General features: G+C 49.6%; 1 protein-coding gene across 9 annotated transcripts in view; it reads right to left on the bottom strand.

The window, feature by feature from the left end:
- Nucleotides 1–3,542: 3,542 nt before the first annotated feature.
- Nucleotides 3,543–19,427, bottom strand: part of TMEM241 (transmembrane protein 241) — a 158,241-nt gene continuing 142,356 nt past the window's right edge. For 4 of the 9 annotated variants that reach the window (XR_001897253.3, XR_001897252.3, XR_002518644.2 and 1 more), the window contains one exon: nucleotides 17,861–18,940. Coding sequence is in view for 3 of the 9 variants with exons in the window: in XM_009192522.4 (XP_009190786.2) it covers nucleotides 6,370–6,532 (163 nt within the window). In the remaining 6 variants the exon portion in view is untranslated. The other 5 variants (XM_009192522.4, XM_009192525.4, XM_009192520.4 and 2 more) reach the window with 3 other exon arrangements.

Raw genomic sequence — 19,427 nt, forward strand, 5'->3', positions numbered from 1 at the left:
GCTCACACCTGTAATCCCAGGACTCTGGGAGGCCGAGGTGGGTGGATTGCTTGAGACCAGCCTGGGCAACATGGCAAAACCCTGTCTCTACTAAAAATACAAAAAATTAACTGGGCATGGTGGTACACGCCCATAGTCCCAGCTACTTGGGAGGCTGAGGTGGGAGAATCACCAGAGTCCAGGAGGTCAAGGCTGCAGTGAACTGTGATGACACCACTGCACTCCAGCCTGGGTGAAGGAAGCAAGACCCTGTCTCAGAAAAAAAAAAAGAAAAAAAAGTACATCTAACCTACTAAACATCACAGCTTAACCTTTCCTGCCTCAAATACACCCAGAACACTTCTGTACAGTATTCGATAAATGATATGAGGTAATCAACACTTTCTTACAAAAGGCTTTATGTGAGATGATTCAGCCTAGCATCTCCAAGGGGTATCATACAGCACATGGCTAGCCTGGGAAAGGATGAAAATTCAAAGTACATTTCTACGGAATGCTTTCGCACCATCGTAAAGTTGACAGTTGCACATGTCAGACTACCATAAGCTGGGGCTTCCACGTGCCACCATCTCTCACCATCTTCCTACTCAGAGCACGGCCCAAGGATCGGCAGCATTCACATCACCTACGGGCTTCTTAAAGATGCAGAATCTACGTCTGACCATTCCTCCTTGGTGATTGGCATGCCTGTTAAAGTCTGAGAGGCACCATTCTTCCGTATTAGCATAAGACATAAAACTGTCTGAGAAAGAGAAAGGTACAGACAAAAATCTGGATTCTTTTCTCTAATACCAAAAAGAATAGTGCCAGCTTCTGAGGTGGTTTTAACATGTGTCTACCTAGCTGCTTCATCTAACAATGTTTTTGGATGCACAAAGCCAAAAAGACGTAAACTGGACTGAGCAACAGCTAACATAGTGGTCCCAAGTACAGAGCTAACTTACAGTGCATCCTAGCAGCCGCAGGTTAAGGTCACTGCTCAGATGAGGCCTGGATTCCAGGTTCCCAGGACCCACAGATAGAGGGTTGGGATGGTGGCAAGTCGGGGCTCCCAACAGCACTGGAGGACAATTCTCTGCTGTAGCTGGGGACTGTAGAGCTGTGACCTTGGGGACGTCACAAATGGGCAGACCTCCAGTTTGCTTGGACTGACATTCATTGAGGTCCACCTAGCGTTTATGAAATGTGTCTTCCACCGGGTTCTGTGAGCTTCCTGATGTCGGGCAGAGCCTGCTGGGGGCAGGTGCAAGGCACCCTCACTAGACGCCATGAGGCTGTTCTCCAGAGGAGCCTCAATGTGGAAGCTTGAAAGGGAAGCTCCAGGGCAGAGACAGATTCCCCAGGTTGGCCGAGGATGGCCCAGGCCAAGGCAGCAGGGTTGGAAATCAGTGCTCAGGAGTCAGCCTGGTCCACAGATTCCAAAATGGGCCAAGATGGAGCCATTGTTTGGTCCCAAAAGTGAAGACCAAGAAACCAGAACTGACAAGTTAGGTGCTTGGCAAGAAGATGGGTGGGAATGAAATCAGGGACTCCTGACCAGGGCACCAGAACAGGCTAGCGAGAAACCAGAGATGTGAACTGCGGTAGGCAGATGACGCCTTGGACACGGTCTTCAGCAAGGGGCTGGTGCTTGGGAGGACTCGATCTTCACCAAGCAGATATCATGTGCCAGACCCGTGCGGGGCACCTAAAGCACCTGTCCTCATTTAACCCTTAAACAAACTCCAATTCGTATCCTGGACCCCATTTCACTGACGAGGTACCTGGGGCTCTGCAACATCACATAAGGTGGCCAGTGACACACGATGATGAAGTGAAAAGGCAAGATTCAAACCCAGCTCTGTGTAATTCCAAAGCCCAAGCACCTGTCCTGCCTCACACTTAGAACGAAACAGAGCCGCTAAGATGGTGGAGGGCCAAAGCCAGGCTGAGTCAGATGCTGGAGAGATGGCCTTGAGTTAAAGGGGGTCTTCTGATGCCCTCGGTTAGACAGGGCCTTCTCCCTGCCCTTCCCAGCCACTGCTGGCCCTTTCCCCTGCAGAAGAGAAGGGATCTGGAGTTACTAATCCATAGCATCGTCTTCTCGGGTCTGAGTGGCCTCCACATTTGATGTGGGGCCCACCTCTGAGCCCCTGGTAGAACACGAAATGTTTGGAAAACTTGCTTCCATAACAGGTAAGCTAAGGGGCTTCTGAAAGTGAGTAAAAGATCACAATCAGGTTTAACGCAGCCAGTGTTCACATCCACCACCGTTTCACCAGCTAGTGTCTTGCGGTGCATGTATAGATTTTCCACCATGTATTATAATTAAGACAAATTCTCCTTGCCCTACAGCTCTGCAGGTTCCTTGGCTGCTGTCCCTTTAATCAGTGTGAGACTAGGAAGTGCAAATTTGTTTTGCTCCAAGGCTAAGCCAAGCATACCTTGGCCAGGCGGTCAGCTGGCAAGGATGGCCACATCACACAAAGAATGGCTCAGGGATTATGAGCTGTCTGAGACTATTCATGTCTCAGCTCCCAAATGTCACAGACAGACTTTGATTCGCTGCCACTTGCAGAGCACAGGCCCTCGTCAGATGTGTCAGGTGTGCTGAGAAGCACCTCCATGTCCTTAACTGCTACTCTAGACCAAAGGGGTCAGCAGGGCAGGACTGGATTCTGCTACCATGAACCCGAGCATCTATCACAGAGCCTGGTACGCAGAATTCACCAAATGAACACTGGTTGAGTTAAACGAGCCATAGCAAAACTAATTACCCCACTGGGCGGATTGTTCTCTGCAACTGAATCAGCTTTCTGCTCAGCATCTGTGCTAGACCCATCTTGCATTGCTATAAAGAAATGCTTGGGACTGGGTAATTTACAAAGAAAAGAGGCTTAATTGGCTGACGGTTCTGCAGGTGCCAGAGTCTGCTCAGCTTCTGGAGAAGCCTCAGGGAGCTTTTATTCATGACAGAAGGCAAAGCGGGAACAGGGAACAGGCACGCAACACAGCAAACCAGGAGCAAGAGGGGTGGGAAGGTGCCACACTTTCTTTCTTTTCTTTTTTTTTGAGATGGAGTCTCACCCTGTCACCCAGGCTGGAATGCAGTGGTGCGATCTTGGCTCACCCAGGTTCAAGTGATTCTCCTGCCCCAGCCTCCCAAGTAGCTGGGATTACAGGCACGCACCACTACACCTGGCTAATTTTTGTATTTTTAGTAGAGACAGGGTTTCACTATGTTGCTCAGGCTGGTCTCGAACTCTTGACCTCATGATCCGCCTGCCTTGGGCTCCCAAAGTGCTGGGATTATAGGCATGAGCCACCGCGCCCAGCCGTCATTTTTTATTTTGAGACAGGGTCTCACTCTATTGCCCAGGTAGAGTGCAGGGGTGTAATCATGGCTTGCTGAAGGCTCAATCGACTCTCCCACCTCAGCCTCCCAAACAGTCTGGGATTACAGGTACATCAAGCCACGCCCAGCTAATTTTTGTATTTTTTGTAGAGATGGGGTTTCACTGTGTTGCTCAGGCTGGTTTCAAACTTGTGAGCTCAAGCGATCCTCCCATCTCAGCCTCCCAAGGTGCTGGGATTACAGGCGTGAGCCACGGTGCCCAGCCTACACTTTTAAATAACCAGATCTCGTGAGGATTCACTCACTATCGCGAGGACAGCACGAAGCCACTCATGAGGGATCCACCCCCATGACCCAAACACCTCCCACCAGGCCACACCTCCAACATCAGGAATTACTTTTCAACATGAAATTTGGGTGGGGATAAATATCCAGCTACATCCGCATCTCACTCAGGGCTGACTCTGCAGATCCCAGCACCCAGGTTTCCTGGCCCTCCAGCTTCTAGTTAGGTTCTGGAAGGAGAGACACTGACCAGAAATCAGAGGGCAGGAGGAGAACAGAAACAGGGGAGTGTGTTCCACAGCCCAGCCTCCACCCCAAACAAGGGGCCCTGCTAGTCCTGGGATCTCGCCACCCCTTCTTGGACAGTTCCTTCACTGAACTCACTTCAATTTCCCCCAGTGCACAAGCCATCAAGTTCCTGCTGTGGCTTTGGCCAATACACCCAGTTGGCAGAGTAGGAAACAGTGTCTCATCAAGTACGGGCAATCTGGGGTTGTCTATAACTCCAAAGCGTTCTGGAAACAAGCAGGAGGAATCGTACCCCAAAAGCACCAAGGATGGATAGGAACAATCAAAAATATCACATGGCTCTCCAAAAACAAAACAAAACAAAAACAAAGGAAAGAAAAAGTTTGGCTCCAATGCCTTGAAGCAGCCCAATGGGCACTTCCCACCAGCCCAGACCCCTACAGCTGCCGTGGCCCGGCTGAGACTTTGGAGTTCTTGGGGGGTTCTTTTATGAGGGTCATCTGAACAGAAGCTGATCATAAAGGATGACCAAAAAGAAATCTCTCTCCCCGCTGGAGAGGGTGGACGGCACACTCTGCCAGAACCACCTGCCATAAATTATTTTTTAAAAACCGTGGATTCCAGAAAGAGGAAGCAGATCCCCTCTGAGGCTTATCTAGAAGGCCCTGATGAAGCACACATACTGTTCTACGAGTGTCTAAGCCAGATACCATGTTCCCTAAGGCAGCTGCCTTCTCCATGAAATCAATTTTCATTTTTATTTATAAAATAAAAACAAGACACAAATGAGAATCGCTTACTTTCCCCCCTTCTTTCCTGTGTGTGTTGGAGAGAGTGACAGAAGCTGTCTTCAGGGGAAGCCTGGGGCTAGAACATTTTTTGGGGAAAATATGCAGCCGGAAGGGACCATTTCTCAGAAGCGGCCGCTAGCGAGCCCAGGGGCAGCTGACTCTTAGGAGGGTCAGGCCCTGGAAGGCAGGAACAGGTTCCAGAGCTAGGCAGACCGTGTGGCCTTATGCAAGCCACTGGCCAGCCCATGCCTGCTTGCGGTCATAGTACCTCCTATCAGAGGGGCTCTGGAAGATGGCATAGTAAACCCCTGGCCCAGGGCCTGGCATACAGTAGGCACTCAATAGATGGAAACAATTATTATTTTTACCTCCATTGAACTTAATTCTTAGCGCAAAAAAAAAAAAAAAAAAAAATCCTGCTTTATAGAGAAAGAGATTGGAGCACAGATAGGTGTCTAGGGCCAAATGGGACCATAAAATACATTCAGATTCCATTCCTTTCTTGTCCCCACTGCTCAGGCAGAGTGTCAGTGACAACCCAGGGAATGCAGGAGCTGGGACCGGTGATATTCTTGAAGAGGCACAATGGTCTCTTCAATCAGGCGGCCTCACAGTCCTTAGCCAACAAATGGACTTCAGGTGTTTTTCTGCTTCCTTGAAACCAAATTTCCCCAGGTGCTTACTTGAGCCGCTCAATGGGGTGATTAGGAGGCCCCTGTGGCCTTGAGGCTTCCTCGGTGACGACAAGGTCGCCTGGCCAGCTCACCTGGACAGCTGTCCTCAAAGGTGGCCCCTGGAGCCCCCTCAGTGACACTCGTCCTGCAGAGCAACCTGTTGGATTCCCTCCCTCTCCCTCCTCCCCCAGAGAGGCTCCCACGTCCGGGCTCAGGGAGTGGCTCCTGGTTCGCTGATGAGGGGCTGGTGGGCTGCCTGGCTTGCTGGTCTGTGTCCCCACCAAGCCTAGGCCCCGCACTCCAGGGCAAAGCATCCAACCAACAGACCACAGAGGTAGAGCTGTGCCCACACTTGCCCGAAACCGCATCTGCGTGGGGCCTGACACAGAAGAAGGTGATCGCGCTGCTGCCCCACAGTGAGTGAGCGCACTAAACCAGAGCCCGGCTGAAAATGAGGCTGCCCCTGGCTGCTGACTTGCGGAACCGGGGGCAGTTTTGTGAGAAGCAATGTGGCCTCACCTCATTCCTGGTCTAAGATTCTGTCACCTTCTTCACTGACACCACCCTTGGTCTCTTCAGGTGTCCAGCGCCCACGTGACCTCAGGACACCACTGGAGGTTGCAGGTGAATTTCAGGGTGTCTATAACACACTGCCAAGCCCCACGCCCCTCTCAAGTTCAGCTCAGACTATAGGTTGTGAACAAGAGGAAGGAGCTAGGAAATAAATCAGAAGCTACGAACCAAAATCTTCTACCCTCGCACTCAGCCAGGACACAGAGAAGCGAAACCATACCTGACTGCCTACACGAACCTGACTTTGCTCTACCACTGTCTTCATTAGCGTTTTATTCCTCTTTGGGACTGTCTCCCAACACACGGTTTGATTATTTACTACAGAAACTTCCCCATTCCTCAATGCACAGTGCCCACAGATAGTTTGCACTTGAAGTGTTGGACCCTCTGCAGTTTCCACCAATCCTAGACTCTCGAATCCTGATGGTTACCCAGTCCTACATCCCACATAGAAAGACTCACCTCAGACCAAACTTCCAATCTGGGATAGATTCTGCCCTTGTCTTCCCAGCTCTGAAACACTGCCCAAGCTACGTTCTTCTCCATGACACCGGTGAGCCGCAATCCGCCTGGCTTTTCTTGTCAATGTGTGTGCTGATGACACGAGGAGAGCCAGCTTAGACCAACTGGATGAAGAAAGAAGCCACGTTTTTGTTTTGTTGTTGATTTTAAATGGGAAAGACTTGAGGGTGCTTCAAGCCAGTAGAGACGGAAAAGGTGAAACAGCCAACAGAGAGAGATCCCTGGCTTTCTGAGAAGGCAGGCGTTGGAATCCGAATGCGCAGAATCAGAGGGATAAATGTTAAGTTGAAGAGAAAATACTCCTCAGCTGCAAAAAGAAGGGAAGAGAAGCGCAAACGTGGGCAGGTGTGTGTGGATGACACTGAGACAGTGAATGAGCTCACCTGACAGCTTTCAGTTTCCCTTGAAGAAAGAGGGGAGGCCCGTCTACGTGGAGGGAAGAGAAGGGCAAAAACAGAAAGGGAGTTTGAAGAGTAAAAAGTGTTTGGAATAATTGTTGTGGAGACAGGGAAAGTGAACCAGCATGGGAAACTGTAACTTCCCTAGTTACAGGGAGCTGTCTGAGCCTGGTGCTTATGAAGGTCTAGAGAATGCAATCGCTCTGTTCTGTGACCTCCTGAATGAATGAGGACTTCCGGGGGTGACGACATATTCCACACTCACTTAGATATGGAAGTGCTAATGGATGTTAAAGTCATTTGCCTCACGGTCACATTCCATTTACTCAGACACCGCAAGTCTCCTGCCACCCAGAGCCAGTCACTGTGGAGAGCCCTGCTTGTTGATGGTCATAAGGATAACAGTAAGGTTTACTGCTTGTTTACTGTGTGCCGGTATGCTAAGCACCACACGTACATACATACATTACTGTAAGTTTTTTCCATTCAATTGTTTCAACAAACCTTTGAGGGGATTAAATTACCTTCCCATTTAATTTAATTTATTTTTTTGAGACGAGGTCTCACTCTGTTACCCAGGCCAGAGTGCAGTGGCACAACCACAGCTCACTGCAGCCTCAACCTCCTGGGCTCAAGTGATCCTCCTGCCTCAGCCTCCCTAGTAGCTGGGACTACACAGGTACACACCACCACGCCTGGCTAGTTTTAAAATTTTTTGTAGAGACAGAGTCTTACTCTATTGTGCAGACTGGTCACAAATCCTGGTCTCAAGCAACCCTCCTGCCTCAGCCTCCTGAAAGGCTGGAATTATTGACATGAGCCATGGCTCCCAGCCCTACCTTTCCATGTTAAATATGGGAGAGCTGAGGCTCAATGGGCTACTCACCTCCAGCCCAGAACCACGTGCCAGGCTGCTGAGACCTCAGCAGTGGCATCCATGGACTCCCTGACCGAAGGACTGGGAAGGAAAATGGATTATAAGGAGGTAGATAATTCTTGAGAAGAAAGAATCAGCTTTGTCACAGAATAAAAGTAAATTCCATGCCTTGGGACAAGGTGGGATGTACGGTCTGGTGCCCCATGGTGGGGAAAGGTGGCCAAATGTTGCCTGAGTTTCCTGCCGGCCTGAAAGTCCCCATCCCCGGCCATCGCATACATGCTGGGCAGGAGCCTGGTCAGTGGGTCCATTCCCTCCCTGCCCCTTCCCCTGTTCCCCACTGGAACACCCACCGTCTCTGAGCCCCCTGGAGGCAGCCTCCCCACTGCCACTGTTGCCCTAGTTCACCAGGCCCCAGGTGCTGTGTCCAGCGCAGGCAGGGGCCGGGGCAGCACTGTGTTCTCCATGTGACGGGGAAAGCCCCATTTCCCTCAGTCTCACATCTGACTCCGCGCTCAGACTCCGCGCTCAGCCTCCCCCACGCACTCCCTGGAAAACTCTTTAACTTAGGCCTGGAGCAGTCCCCTCACCTCAGGCCTTACAAACCTGAGTCCCTGAGGCAGGTGTGGGAGTGTGGGAGTGTGTGCTTGTGTGTGTGAGTGTATATGTGTGCGTGTGCGTGCTTTTGTGTGTGTGTTTTGTGTATGTGTGTGCTTGTGTGTGTGTGCTTGTGTGAATGTGTGTGCTTGTGAGTGTATGTGTGTGCCTGTGTGTCTGCTTGTGTGTTGTGTGTGAATGTGTGTGCTTGTGTGTGTGAGTGTATATGTGTGCGTGCGCGCTTGTGTGTGTGTTTTGTGTATGTGTGTGCTTGTGTGAATGTGTGTGCTTGTGTGTGTGCTTGTGTTTTGTGTGTGAGTGTGCTGGTGTGTGTGTGCTTTTGAGTATGTGTGTGCTTGTGTGTCTGCTTGTGAGTGTATCTGTGAGTGTGCTTGTATGTGCTTGTGTATGTGTGTGCTTATGCGAGTGCTTGTGCGTGTGTGTAGGGTGCAGGGAGGGGCAGCAGAGGGTGGGAACTTCGCAATGCACTGCCTCCTCCTGTCTCCCTGACCTCACGCACTCACACAACCAGGCTGCCTTAGGTGCCTGCAGATTTTTCCCGCCCCACAGGACTGGTCTGTTCCAACTTGCCTCAAGCCAGAGTCTCAGCTATTGAAGCAATAATTCTAGGTGCCGCCTTGGACCTGAAACTGGGCAGGCACCTAGAGGCTACTCAAGGACCATGAACTGTGCCCTCCGGAGGTTGGTGAGACAAACCCGAGGTGATCATTCACCCCACCAGCTTCCCCATTACCTGACCGGATGTGGGGAAAATAGATCAGACTGTTACTGTGTCTATATAGAAAGAAGCAGACATAAGAGACTCCATTTTGTTCTGTATTTGAGATGCTGTTAATCCGTGACCCTACCCCCAACCTTGTCCTTGCAAGAGACATGTGCTGTGGTGACTCAAGGTTTAATGGATTTTGGGCTGTGCAGGGTGTGCTTTGTTAAACAAGTGCTGAAGGCAGTATGCTTGTGAAAAGTCATCACCATTCTCTTAATCTCAAGTACCCAGGGACACTTACACTGCCTAAGGTCGCAGGGACCTCTGCCTAGGAAAGCTAGGTATTGTCCAAGGTTTCTCCCCATGTGATAGTCTGAAATATGGCCTCGTGGGAAGGGAAAGACCTGATCGTCCCCCAGCCTGACACCCTGAAGTGTCTGTGCTGAGGAGGACTAGTATAAGAGGAAAGAAGGCCTCTTGGCGGTTCAGATAGAGAAAAGCATCTGTCTCCTGCCCATCCCTGGGCAATGGAACATCTGGGTGTAAAACCCGATTGTATGTTCTGTTTACTGAGAAAGGAGAAAACCGCCTTAAGGCTGAAGGTGGGACGTGCTAGTGCAATGCTGTTCTTTATGCACTAAAAAGGTTTATGGAGATGTTTGCCTATGCATATCAAGGCACAGCACTTTTCCTTAAACTTATGTCACAGAGATCTTTATGCATATGTCTTACTGCTGACCTTCTCCCTACAATGATCCTATTATCCTGCCACTTCCTTTTTTCTACGATGGTAAAGATAATGATCAATAAATACTGAGGGAACTCAGAGACCGGTGCCGGCGCGGCGTGGGTCCTCTGTATGCTGAGCGCCGGTCCCTGGGCCCACTTTTCCTTTTTCTGTACTTTGTCTCTGTGTCTCATTTCTTTTCTCAAGTCTCTCGTTCCACCTAACGAGAAACGCCCACAGGTGTGGAGGGGCAGGCCACCCCTTCAACCGGAGGCTGAAGGGGCTTCGTGAGAACAAGCTGAATTGCAAAGGCAGAGCAGGTAAATGGAGGGGGGCGGGTCCTCACACCCTCTTCAGGAGCTGAGTCAGAAAGAGTGCTTTGTTTTGTTTTGTTTGGGGACTTGATGTGGAAGAGGGACACCCGTACCCCAAAGCCAAGGTCATGTAGCCCAACTCTACATGGAAGTGGGATGGGGTGTTCTAGAAGGCACAGCTCTCCTATCCCTGGTGGGCTGCTTTTCAGATGTCTAAAAACAATGCTAGGTAAGAATAAAGGGCTGAGACACCTAAGGACAGATGTCGTGTGACTCCACTGATGTGAGGTTTCTGGAAGAGGCGAATTCATACACACAGGTGGTGGAATGGTGGTGACCAGGGACAGGGAAGGAGGGAACAAGGAGTTAGTGTTCAGTGGGCTGGGGTTTCTGTTGGGGATGATGAAAAGATCGCAGAAATGGATGGTGGTGATGGCTGTACAACACTGTGAACATACTTCAGACCACTGAACTGTGCACTTAAAAATGGGGAAAAGGGCACATTTGATGTTATGTGTATTTTACCAGAATTTAAGAAGAAGAAAGGGCTGAGGGGCCTAGAGAGGCTGTGTGGGAGAACAATAGACCCAAGGCAGGGTGGGGCCCCAGCCTGGAGAGGAGGACAGTGTTGTGGTGCTGGTATTTCACAGTTCTTGAGGCCTGCTATTCATAGCTCGGTCCCACCCATATGCACTTGAAGTTTTTTGGAATCTAGGACTTAATTGTTTTCCAGTTGGCACATACCGCCAAGTCAACCCCGGCACTAGCCAGTCCCTGCCTGCCTGCATGCGCATCCTCCCTGCCTCTCCTTGCTGCCTGGTGACTGAGGGAGGGACCCACAGAGTCAACTGCAATCCTGTTCCCCTGCCTCCCCTTGCCAGGAGTGGCAGCCAAAGAGACAGGGCTGTCCCTCACTCATGCTACAGGGCTCTGCAGGAGTCACGGAGCTCAGGGCAAGGAGATCTTCAAAAAGTCCTGCTCTGCTTCTGTTACCTTTTCTTCTCCTCTCTACCTGTCATCTAGTGCCATGATAATGCTGCAAACCAAACCACCTCAAATCTTGGTGGTTTAAACTAATAGCCATTTCTTTTTTCTCATGAGCCTAGGATTTGGCTGGGCAGCTCAGTTGGTCTCACCCAGGCTCACCCGTGTGTCTGCAGTCAGCTGAAGGCTGTTAGGATAGTGATATGGTTTGGCTGTGTACCCACCCAAATCTCATCTTGAATTGTACTCCCATAATTCCCACGTGTTGGGGGAGGGACCCAGTGGGAGATAATTGAATCATGGGGGTGGTTTCCCCCATACTGTTCTTGTGGTAGTGAATAAGTCTCACGAGATCTGATGGTATTATCAGAGGTTTCTGCTTTTACATCTTCCTCATTCTCTCTTTGCCTGCTGCCATCCATGTAAGATGGGACTTGCTCCTCTTTGCCTTCTGCCATGATTGTGAGGCTTCTCCAGCCACGTGGAGCTGTAGGTCCAATTAAGCCTCTTTCTTTTGTAAATTTCCCAGTCTTGGGTATGTCTTTAGCAGCAACATGAAAACGGACTAACACAGATGGCCTTGGCTGGGAGGACTTAGCTCTGCTCCACATGGTCTCTCATGCTCCAGCAGGCTAGTCTGGGCTTGTTCTCATGGTGGAAGCTGTCAAAGAAAAACTGCACCAGACAGAGTTAAACAGGTAAGGGAAACTTTATTCAAGACTACTGCAATAGGAGAGAGAGATTAAACTTAACTTTGGATACAACAGAGGTAGCTAGGGATTTCTAGCCAATAGGCAGGGTGAAGGAGTCAATTTATCAAGAGGAACTTGTTAGGCATCAAGACTAGGGGTGATTTTTGCTAAACTGGCTTGGCAGAATTCTTGCTGAACTAGGTTGAGCAGGCCGAGGACAAGGTCTTGGGGCTCCGAGGAGGAGGGCTCAGAGGAGTCTGTCTAAAGTTGGATCAAAGATGGAGCCCTCGTCAAAGCAGAAGTCCAATAGAACATGTGGAATGTACAACACTTCTTAAGGTCTAGACTCCAAAACGGGCAGTACCACTTCTACTGTATTTATTGGCTAAAGCAAGTCACGAGGCTAGCCCAAGTCCAAGCAGTGGGAGAATGGCTTCATCACATTGTAAATGGCATGGGCAAAGGGAAGGGATGAAAAATGGGTCTATCTTTCCAATCGATTTCCTACTCTCTTCTTGGGAAGACCCTCTTCCACTGATCAAAACCACTGGGCAGAATGTAGAGCCCCACCTACTCCCCCATCCTGACTTATCTGGTGCCCTGGCTGAGTACAGAAGGCTGAACCCTCCCAGAAGGGGCCTGGAAGGGAATTGGAACCCACACAACCTAGGGACTACATGTGCTAATGAGGTTCTCAAGACCAAAAGAAGGCAGAGAGTACAATGGGAGCTTAAGGAACACAAAGAATATAAGTCAGAGACTCGGTCTTTGGAAAAAGCAAAAGTCCGGCTTTCAGAAGTCAGTGTAGTGTCACACCAGGAGCAGAACAGCAATTTACTAGAAAGTGTAGTCATCAAACTATTCATGGCCATCATTTCCTGGGGGTTATACTCCTATATTTCCTGGGGGCTATAATTACTATAATCCATCATTTCCTAGGGGCTATCATTACTATAAATTAGTAATCAAACTAATAATGGCCATCATGCTGGGCGTGGTGCTAAATTGCTACACATGAAATCATGTCTAATATGATTAAAATAGCCATGGTATTATAACTCCCATTTTTATCATTAAGAAAATTAGGGCTGGGTGTGGTGGCTCATGCCTATAATCCAGCACTTTGGGAGGCCGAGGTGGGAGGATTGCTTGAGCTCAGGAGTCCAAGGCCAACCTGAGTAACATGGTGAGATCTCAACTCTACTAAAATAAATTTAAAAAAATTAGCTGGGTGTGGTGCGGCTTACCTGTGGTCCCAGCTACTCATAGGCTGAGGTGAGAGGATCACTTGAGCCTGGGAGTTTGAGGCTGCAGTGAGCTGTGATTGTGCCACTGCACTCCAGCTTGGGTGACAGAGCAAGACCCTGTCTCAAAAAACAAAAAAAATAAAAATAAAAAATAAAATTAAAATTAAAAAAGAGAAAAGGAGAAAGGGTTGGAGGTAGGTGGTCTGGCTGATCTGGCAGTGCCTTTGTCTCCTCAGAGATTCAGGCCCGTTCAGCTTCTGCTCCACTATCCTTAGACCACAGCTTCCAACTTCAAAGTTGCCTCAAGGACCAAGATGGATGCTAGAACTCTAGCTATCACATCTTCAATCCAGGTGAGAAGCAGGAAGAAGATAGAGAAAAGGGCCTCTTCTACCTATCTGAGATTCTTCTAAGGAACTGTCCCCAACATCTCCCCCATCAACTTCTGCTTATATCTCATCAGTCAGAACTTGTTCATATAAACTGCAAGGGATGCTGGGAAAGGCAGTCTGTTAGCTGGATACATAGCTTCTTAAATAAAATCAGACTTCTGCTACTGAGTGCTATGAGTCCCCTAAAAATATATGCTGGAGTCCTAACTCCCAATATCTCAGAATGTGACCTTATTTGGAGATAAGGTATTTATGGAGGAAATCAAGTTAAAATGAGGTCCTTAAGGTGGGACCCTAGTCCTTCTAGGAAGGGGAAAATAGGACACAGATACAGGCACATAGAGAAGGAAGACGACATGGAGACACAGGGAGGAAACATCATCTACAAGGCAAGGAGACAAGCCTGGAAAGATCCCTCCCTCATAGCCCTCAGAAGGAATTAGCCCTGCTGAAGCCTTGAATTTGGACTTCCAGCCTCCAGAACTGTAGTAATAATAAATGTCTGTTGTTATATATATAGAGAGATATATATAGGTAAAATATATTTAGTATCTCATATGTACATATATATATTCCCCCCCTCCTTAAATACAGGATCTTACTATGTTTGTTGCCCAGGCTGGTCTTGAACTCCTGGGCTCAAGTGATCCTCCCACCTTGGCCTCCTAAAGTGCTGGAATTACAGGTGTGACTCACTGCGCCCAGGCAATTTCTGTTGTTGAAGTCACCAAGTTTGCAGTTCTTTGTTACGGCAGCCCTAGGAAATGAATCTAGTCAGGAAGAGGAGGGAGTGCATGGTGATAAGCAATGGGCATCTGTGCACAGGGCCCAGAGCTATGCACCAGACCCTGCACTGCAGGCAGCGGGGCTGAGCTTGTGCCTGCAGATGGGCCTTGGCCGGGTTGGGCATGTGTGCATGCAGTGGACTGCACAGGTGGGGACCAAGTCCAGCACCAGCAGACTGCTTTCTGAGACCTCTGTCCATTGGGTCTGCTCCTGCCCTGGGGTGAGGTTATTAACGGGTCTCCACTGTGAGACCAAGGCTGTGGCTGGGTACTGAGGCTGAGGCCGGCAGTTCTCAAGGCCGCTCTCCACTCTGTCCCCTGGTTCCCTTCCTCTTGTCCTGTGTGCACCTGAATCTGTCCTGTCAGAGTGGCTTCCTCTACCAGCCCTGTCTGTAATCTTTTGCTGGGACAGAATGCTTCCCTCGAGTGGGTATTTCAGAAGTAGTTGCTACACACGTGAACGCGATACAACAATTTTGACTTGGCTGTATCTTCAAGATCTCTGGGAAGAAGAGGACAGCTGCCAAGAGCTAAAAGCTTAAAGTGGGGCCACCTGACAGTGGTGACCACTTTACTCTCCCCTGTCCACCTTCACCACAAAATGGGACCCAAACACTTTATTCCCCAAAGCACAGGCCACAGGCAACACGAGACTGTCATGCATAACAGACTTGACTAAAGGCCTGAGGATAACAGGGCGGTAGCTGAAAAATAAAACTTAAACCCGGCTACCAGGTTTCTGGAAGTGTTGACTATGCCCCTCCTGTCGCCTGCCTCTGGAGCTCCCTCACCTGTCTCCAGCTTCCAGGGTCCCTTAGTCCCACCCCTAATTTTTCCATGCCCTGCGTGGAGGACTCCCACCCGCCCCTCTCCCCACCCCCAGGTAGGGAAGGCAGCTTTTAATAGAGGTACATGAACCACTTAAAAACCTCAGCCTAACACAAAAGCCCACACATTGCACAATCCCGTGCATATGAAATCTCTAAAACAGGCCAATCCATAGAGATAGAAAGTGGATTTGTGGCTGCCTAGGTCAGTGGAAGGGAGGAGGGTGGGATGACAATGGGTATGGGGTTCTTTTTGAGATGAAGAAAATGTTCTACAATTAGTGATAATGGTTGCAGAATTCTGTGAATATACTAAAAACTACAGAATTTAAAGTATACTGAATTGTACACTTTAAATGGGTACATCTTAGGGCATGTGGATTATATTTCTATGAAGCTATTATTTATTTATTTTACTTTTTTTGAGACAAGATCTCGTTCTGTCACCCAGGATGGAATGCAGTGGCACAAACAGAGCTCACTGCAGCCTTGACCTCCTGGACTTGAGTGATCCTCCCACCTCAGCCTCCCAAATAGCTGGGACCACAGGCATGCACAACCACGCCCAACTAATTGTTTTTAACTTTTAGTAGAGATGGGGTTTCACCAGGTTACCCAGGCTGGCCTCGAACTCCTGAGCTCAAGCAATCTGCCTGCCATGGCCTCCCCAAATGCTGGGATTACAGGAGTGAGCCACCGTGCCTGGACAAAGCTGTTATTTTAAAAACATCTCTGTGTGTCTAAGACACAGGGCCTCCCTGAGAACAGGGAGGTGTGTTTGCTTTAAGTCTACAATCACAAAGAGAGTCACCAGAGTTGTTCCTGCCGGAACCAGAGAGATTATGCCTCGAGGACAACTCAGCACAATGGGCCCGCAGCCTCCAGTGACAGGAGTGGCTGCTTGGGCCGGTGGTAGAACGGCCCTGCTAGACAAAGCGCAGACACCTGTAACAAAGACCAAAAAAACTCAAAAAGAACCCCCATTCCTGTTGCATCCAATCTGCATCTGATGAAAGAAGGAATGAGGAAATAAATGAAGGGCTGATTGAAATAACTTTCCAGGATGGTGAGAATGCCTGGGACAGAACCCTGGTTCCATCTCCCACTTAGAGGAGCCCTTTTCACTAACAGCTCCACTTAACTTCTATTTGCCATGCAAATCAACTGGCCCAGGTGAGTGGTGCCTGCATTGACTCCTGAAATCCCAAGGGCTTCCACGGCTCCCCCGAGGCTCAATCAGGGCACAAAGACGCATGTGCAGACACTTTGCCTTTGCTAATCCTATGGGCCTTCCACAGAGCAGGAAATCAATGACTCAAATATTCCTTTTGGCTCAGACAACTGCTTAAATGAGACTTTACCCTCGCGGCCAAGGAAGTTGGGTGGCAAGGGAGTTTCTTCAGACTCCTCCCCAGTTGATCCTGGATAGAACTGGCCTAGGTTTATATGCCATTGTTTGTTTTACTTAGGGTAAACCACTGCGAGTCCGGCCACTGAAAATCAGCTGACAGCAGGAGCAAAGATTCGCTCGGCTCACTGGGGAGCGCGGAATGTCTGCCATCCCTGAGATGTTTCCAGAATAGAGGGAGCCTTGCGCAAGCGCCAGAATGGCTTGGCCTCCCCAGCGGTTTGCTGTTGGGTCCAAGGATCCGGAGCTACCCTGCAGGCAGCCAATGCCTGGGCCAAGCACCAGCACCCCGGAGCCCCGAAGTGAGGGCTGTCCATGGGGAGCTTGTCTCCTCTGGTTTGTCCACAACCCAGTGACCCCAGGGTAGGGGTGGGCGTGGGGGGCTATGCCCAGAAACAACCTGGCACACGGCGAGGTGAGAGGGAGGGCTGGTTTTGGAAGCCACTTTAGAATCTTGGCCTAGTAATGCAGAATGCATGACCTTGGGGAAGTGTCTTGCCCTGTCAGGGGCTCGCAGGCCTCATCTGTGTGCTGGCCCCTTTAGGGTCATGAGTAGGTAACATACATATAGGAGGCACCTGCACTGTGCATGGTGGGTGCTGTAAATCAAAAATAACATCCTAAGCCCTCCAACTGACTGAGGGGACCCCAGAGAAACCTGAGAAACTGAATTCCCAGCCATGGCGGGAAAGGAGGTCGAACACGCCTTGTTATACCCCCTCCCTTTTGGAATTTAGGTACAACTGACCAGCATTCACATTAAAACAGATCACAACATTCCCAGAAAGGGGTCCTGATCCAGACCCCAAGAGGGTGCTCTTGGACATCACACAAAAAAGAATTCGGGGCAAGTGCATAAAATGAAAGCAAGTTTATTAAGAAAGTAAAGGAAGGCTGGGCATGGTGGCTCACACCTGTAACCCCAGCACTTTGGGAGGCCAACGTGGGAGGATTGCTTAAGCTCAGGAGTTGGAGATCAGCCTGAGTGAGACCCTATACCTACAAAAAAAAAAAAAAAAAAAATTAGCCAGGCATGGTGGTGCATGTCCTAGCTACTCAGGAGGCTGAGGTGGGAGGATCGCTTGAGCTGGGGAGGTTGAGGCTGCAGTGAGCTGAGATTGCACCACTGCACTCTAGCCTGGATAACACAGAGAGACCCAGTCTCAAAAAAAAAAAAAAAAAAAAAAAAAAAAAAAACAAAAGAAAGTAGGCCAGGCACGGTGACTCACGCCTCTAATTCCAGCACTTTGGGAGGCCGAGGTGGGTGGATCACCTGAGGTTGGGAGTTCGAGTCCAGCCTGACCAATCTGGAGAAACCCCGCCTCTACTAAAAATAGAAAATTAGCCAGGTGTGGTGGCGCATGCCTGCAATCCTAACTACTCGGGAGGCTGAGGCAGGAGAATCACTTGAGCCTGGGAGGCGGAGGTTGCATTGAGCCGAGATTGCGCCATTTCACTCCAGCCTGGGTGACAGAGCAAGACTCCGTCTCAAAATATAAAAAGGAAAGGAATAAATGAATGGCTACTCCATAGACAGAGCAGTGGCATGGGCTGCTCAACCGAGTATACTTGTAGTTACTTCTTGATTACATGCTAAACAAAAGGTGGATTATTCATTAGTTTTTCAGGAAAGAGATGGGCAATTCCCCCTGCACTGAAGCTTCCTCCCCTTTGGACCATATAGAGTACCTTCCTGACGTTGCCATTGCATTTGTAAACGGTCACAGTGCTGGTGGGAGTGTGTGTTAGTATGCTAATGCATCATAATTAGAGTCTAACAAGCAGTGAGGACAACCAAAGGTCACTTTCATTGCCACCTTGGTTTTGGTGGGTTTTGGTGGGTTTCTTGACCGCATCCTGTTTTATCAGCAAAGTCCTTGTGACCTGATCTTGTGCTGACCTCCTAACTCATCCTGTGCCTAAGAACATCTGGTCTCCTGGGAATGCAGCCCAGTAGGCTTAAGCTTTATTTCACCATCTATTCTCTCTGAAGGCTGCTTCATCTATACAACAAGAATCTGGACCCCTACAATTCCCCTTACCTTAATGCGAGCATTTCTTTCTACTGACTTGAAGTCTTGGGACGAAGCTTAACCCTTTCAACAGGTTGCCAATCGGAAAATCTTTGAATCTACCTATGACCTGTAAGTCCCTGCTCCGAGTTGTCCTGACTTTCCGGTTGAACCAACATACACCTCCCATGTACGGGTTTTTGTTTTTGCCTCTAACATCTGTCTCCCCATCATGTATATAAAACCAAACTGTAACCCAACTGCCTTGGGATCACTTTCTCAGGACCCCTTGAGGCTGCTCCCCAAGGCCCAGTCACTCATATTGACTCAGAATAAACCTCTTTAAAACATTTTACAGAGTTTGGTTTTTCCATTAACCACGCTGGCAAATGTTATTTCCCGTCCCTACACTCAATCACACCCTGGGCTGGTGCCACCTACCTTCCGCCTCATTCCTGGAACATGATTGGCCTTCTCCACCTCTGACTTGGTCCCGTCTACTCAGCCTTTCTGAACCCGAGCTTCCTGTGGGGGAGGCAGAATGCTGTGAGAGTTAAGAGGCAGGGGATGCGTGGGCACACGGCCCCTTTAGCCAGTCAAGGACCTTCAGGAAGGCGCTGACCTCCTGTATTTGTCTCCTCCACAAAATGAGACTGATACATGTCCCTCAGAGGCCCCTGGAGAGGATGAAGTGAGATGCCACATGGGCGAAGCATGGGAGGCCCGCAGCCGGCCCGGTGATGGGCTGCACAGTTAGAGAGTGTACCTTCCCTCCCGGCACTTCCTCAGCACCTCCGACAGGTTTCATGCCCCTGAAACTAACCATGGGGTCTACTTCAAGTCTGCCTATCTTCTCTCCTGTGCCAGACTTAGAGCATCCCAGAGCCAGCCAGCAAGGGCCTGCTCAGGGCCGATGGGGGCCTGATTGCCCTGGCCTCCCAGAACCAACAGCGGGGAAGGCGGTGGTTTCTGTCTGTGGGGCTCCTGGACTTTGCCCGTGTGTCCCCTAAAG

This window comes from Papio anubis, chromosome 19, assembly GCF_008728515.1.
Source record: "Papio anubis isolate 15944 chromosome 19, Panubis1.0, whole genome shotgun sequence".
Taxonomy (NCBI): Eukaryota; Metazoa; Chordata; class Mammalia; order Primates; family Cercopithecidae; genus Papio; species Papio anubis.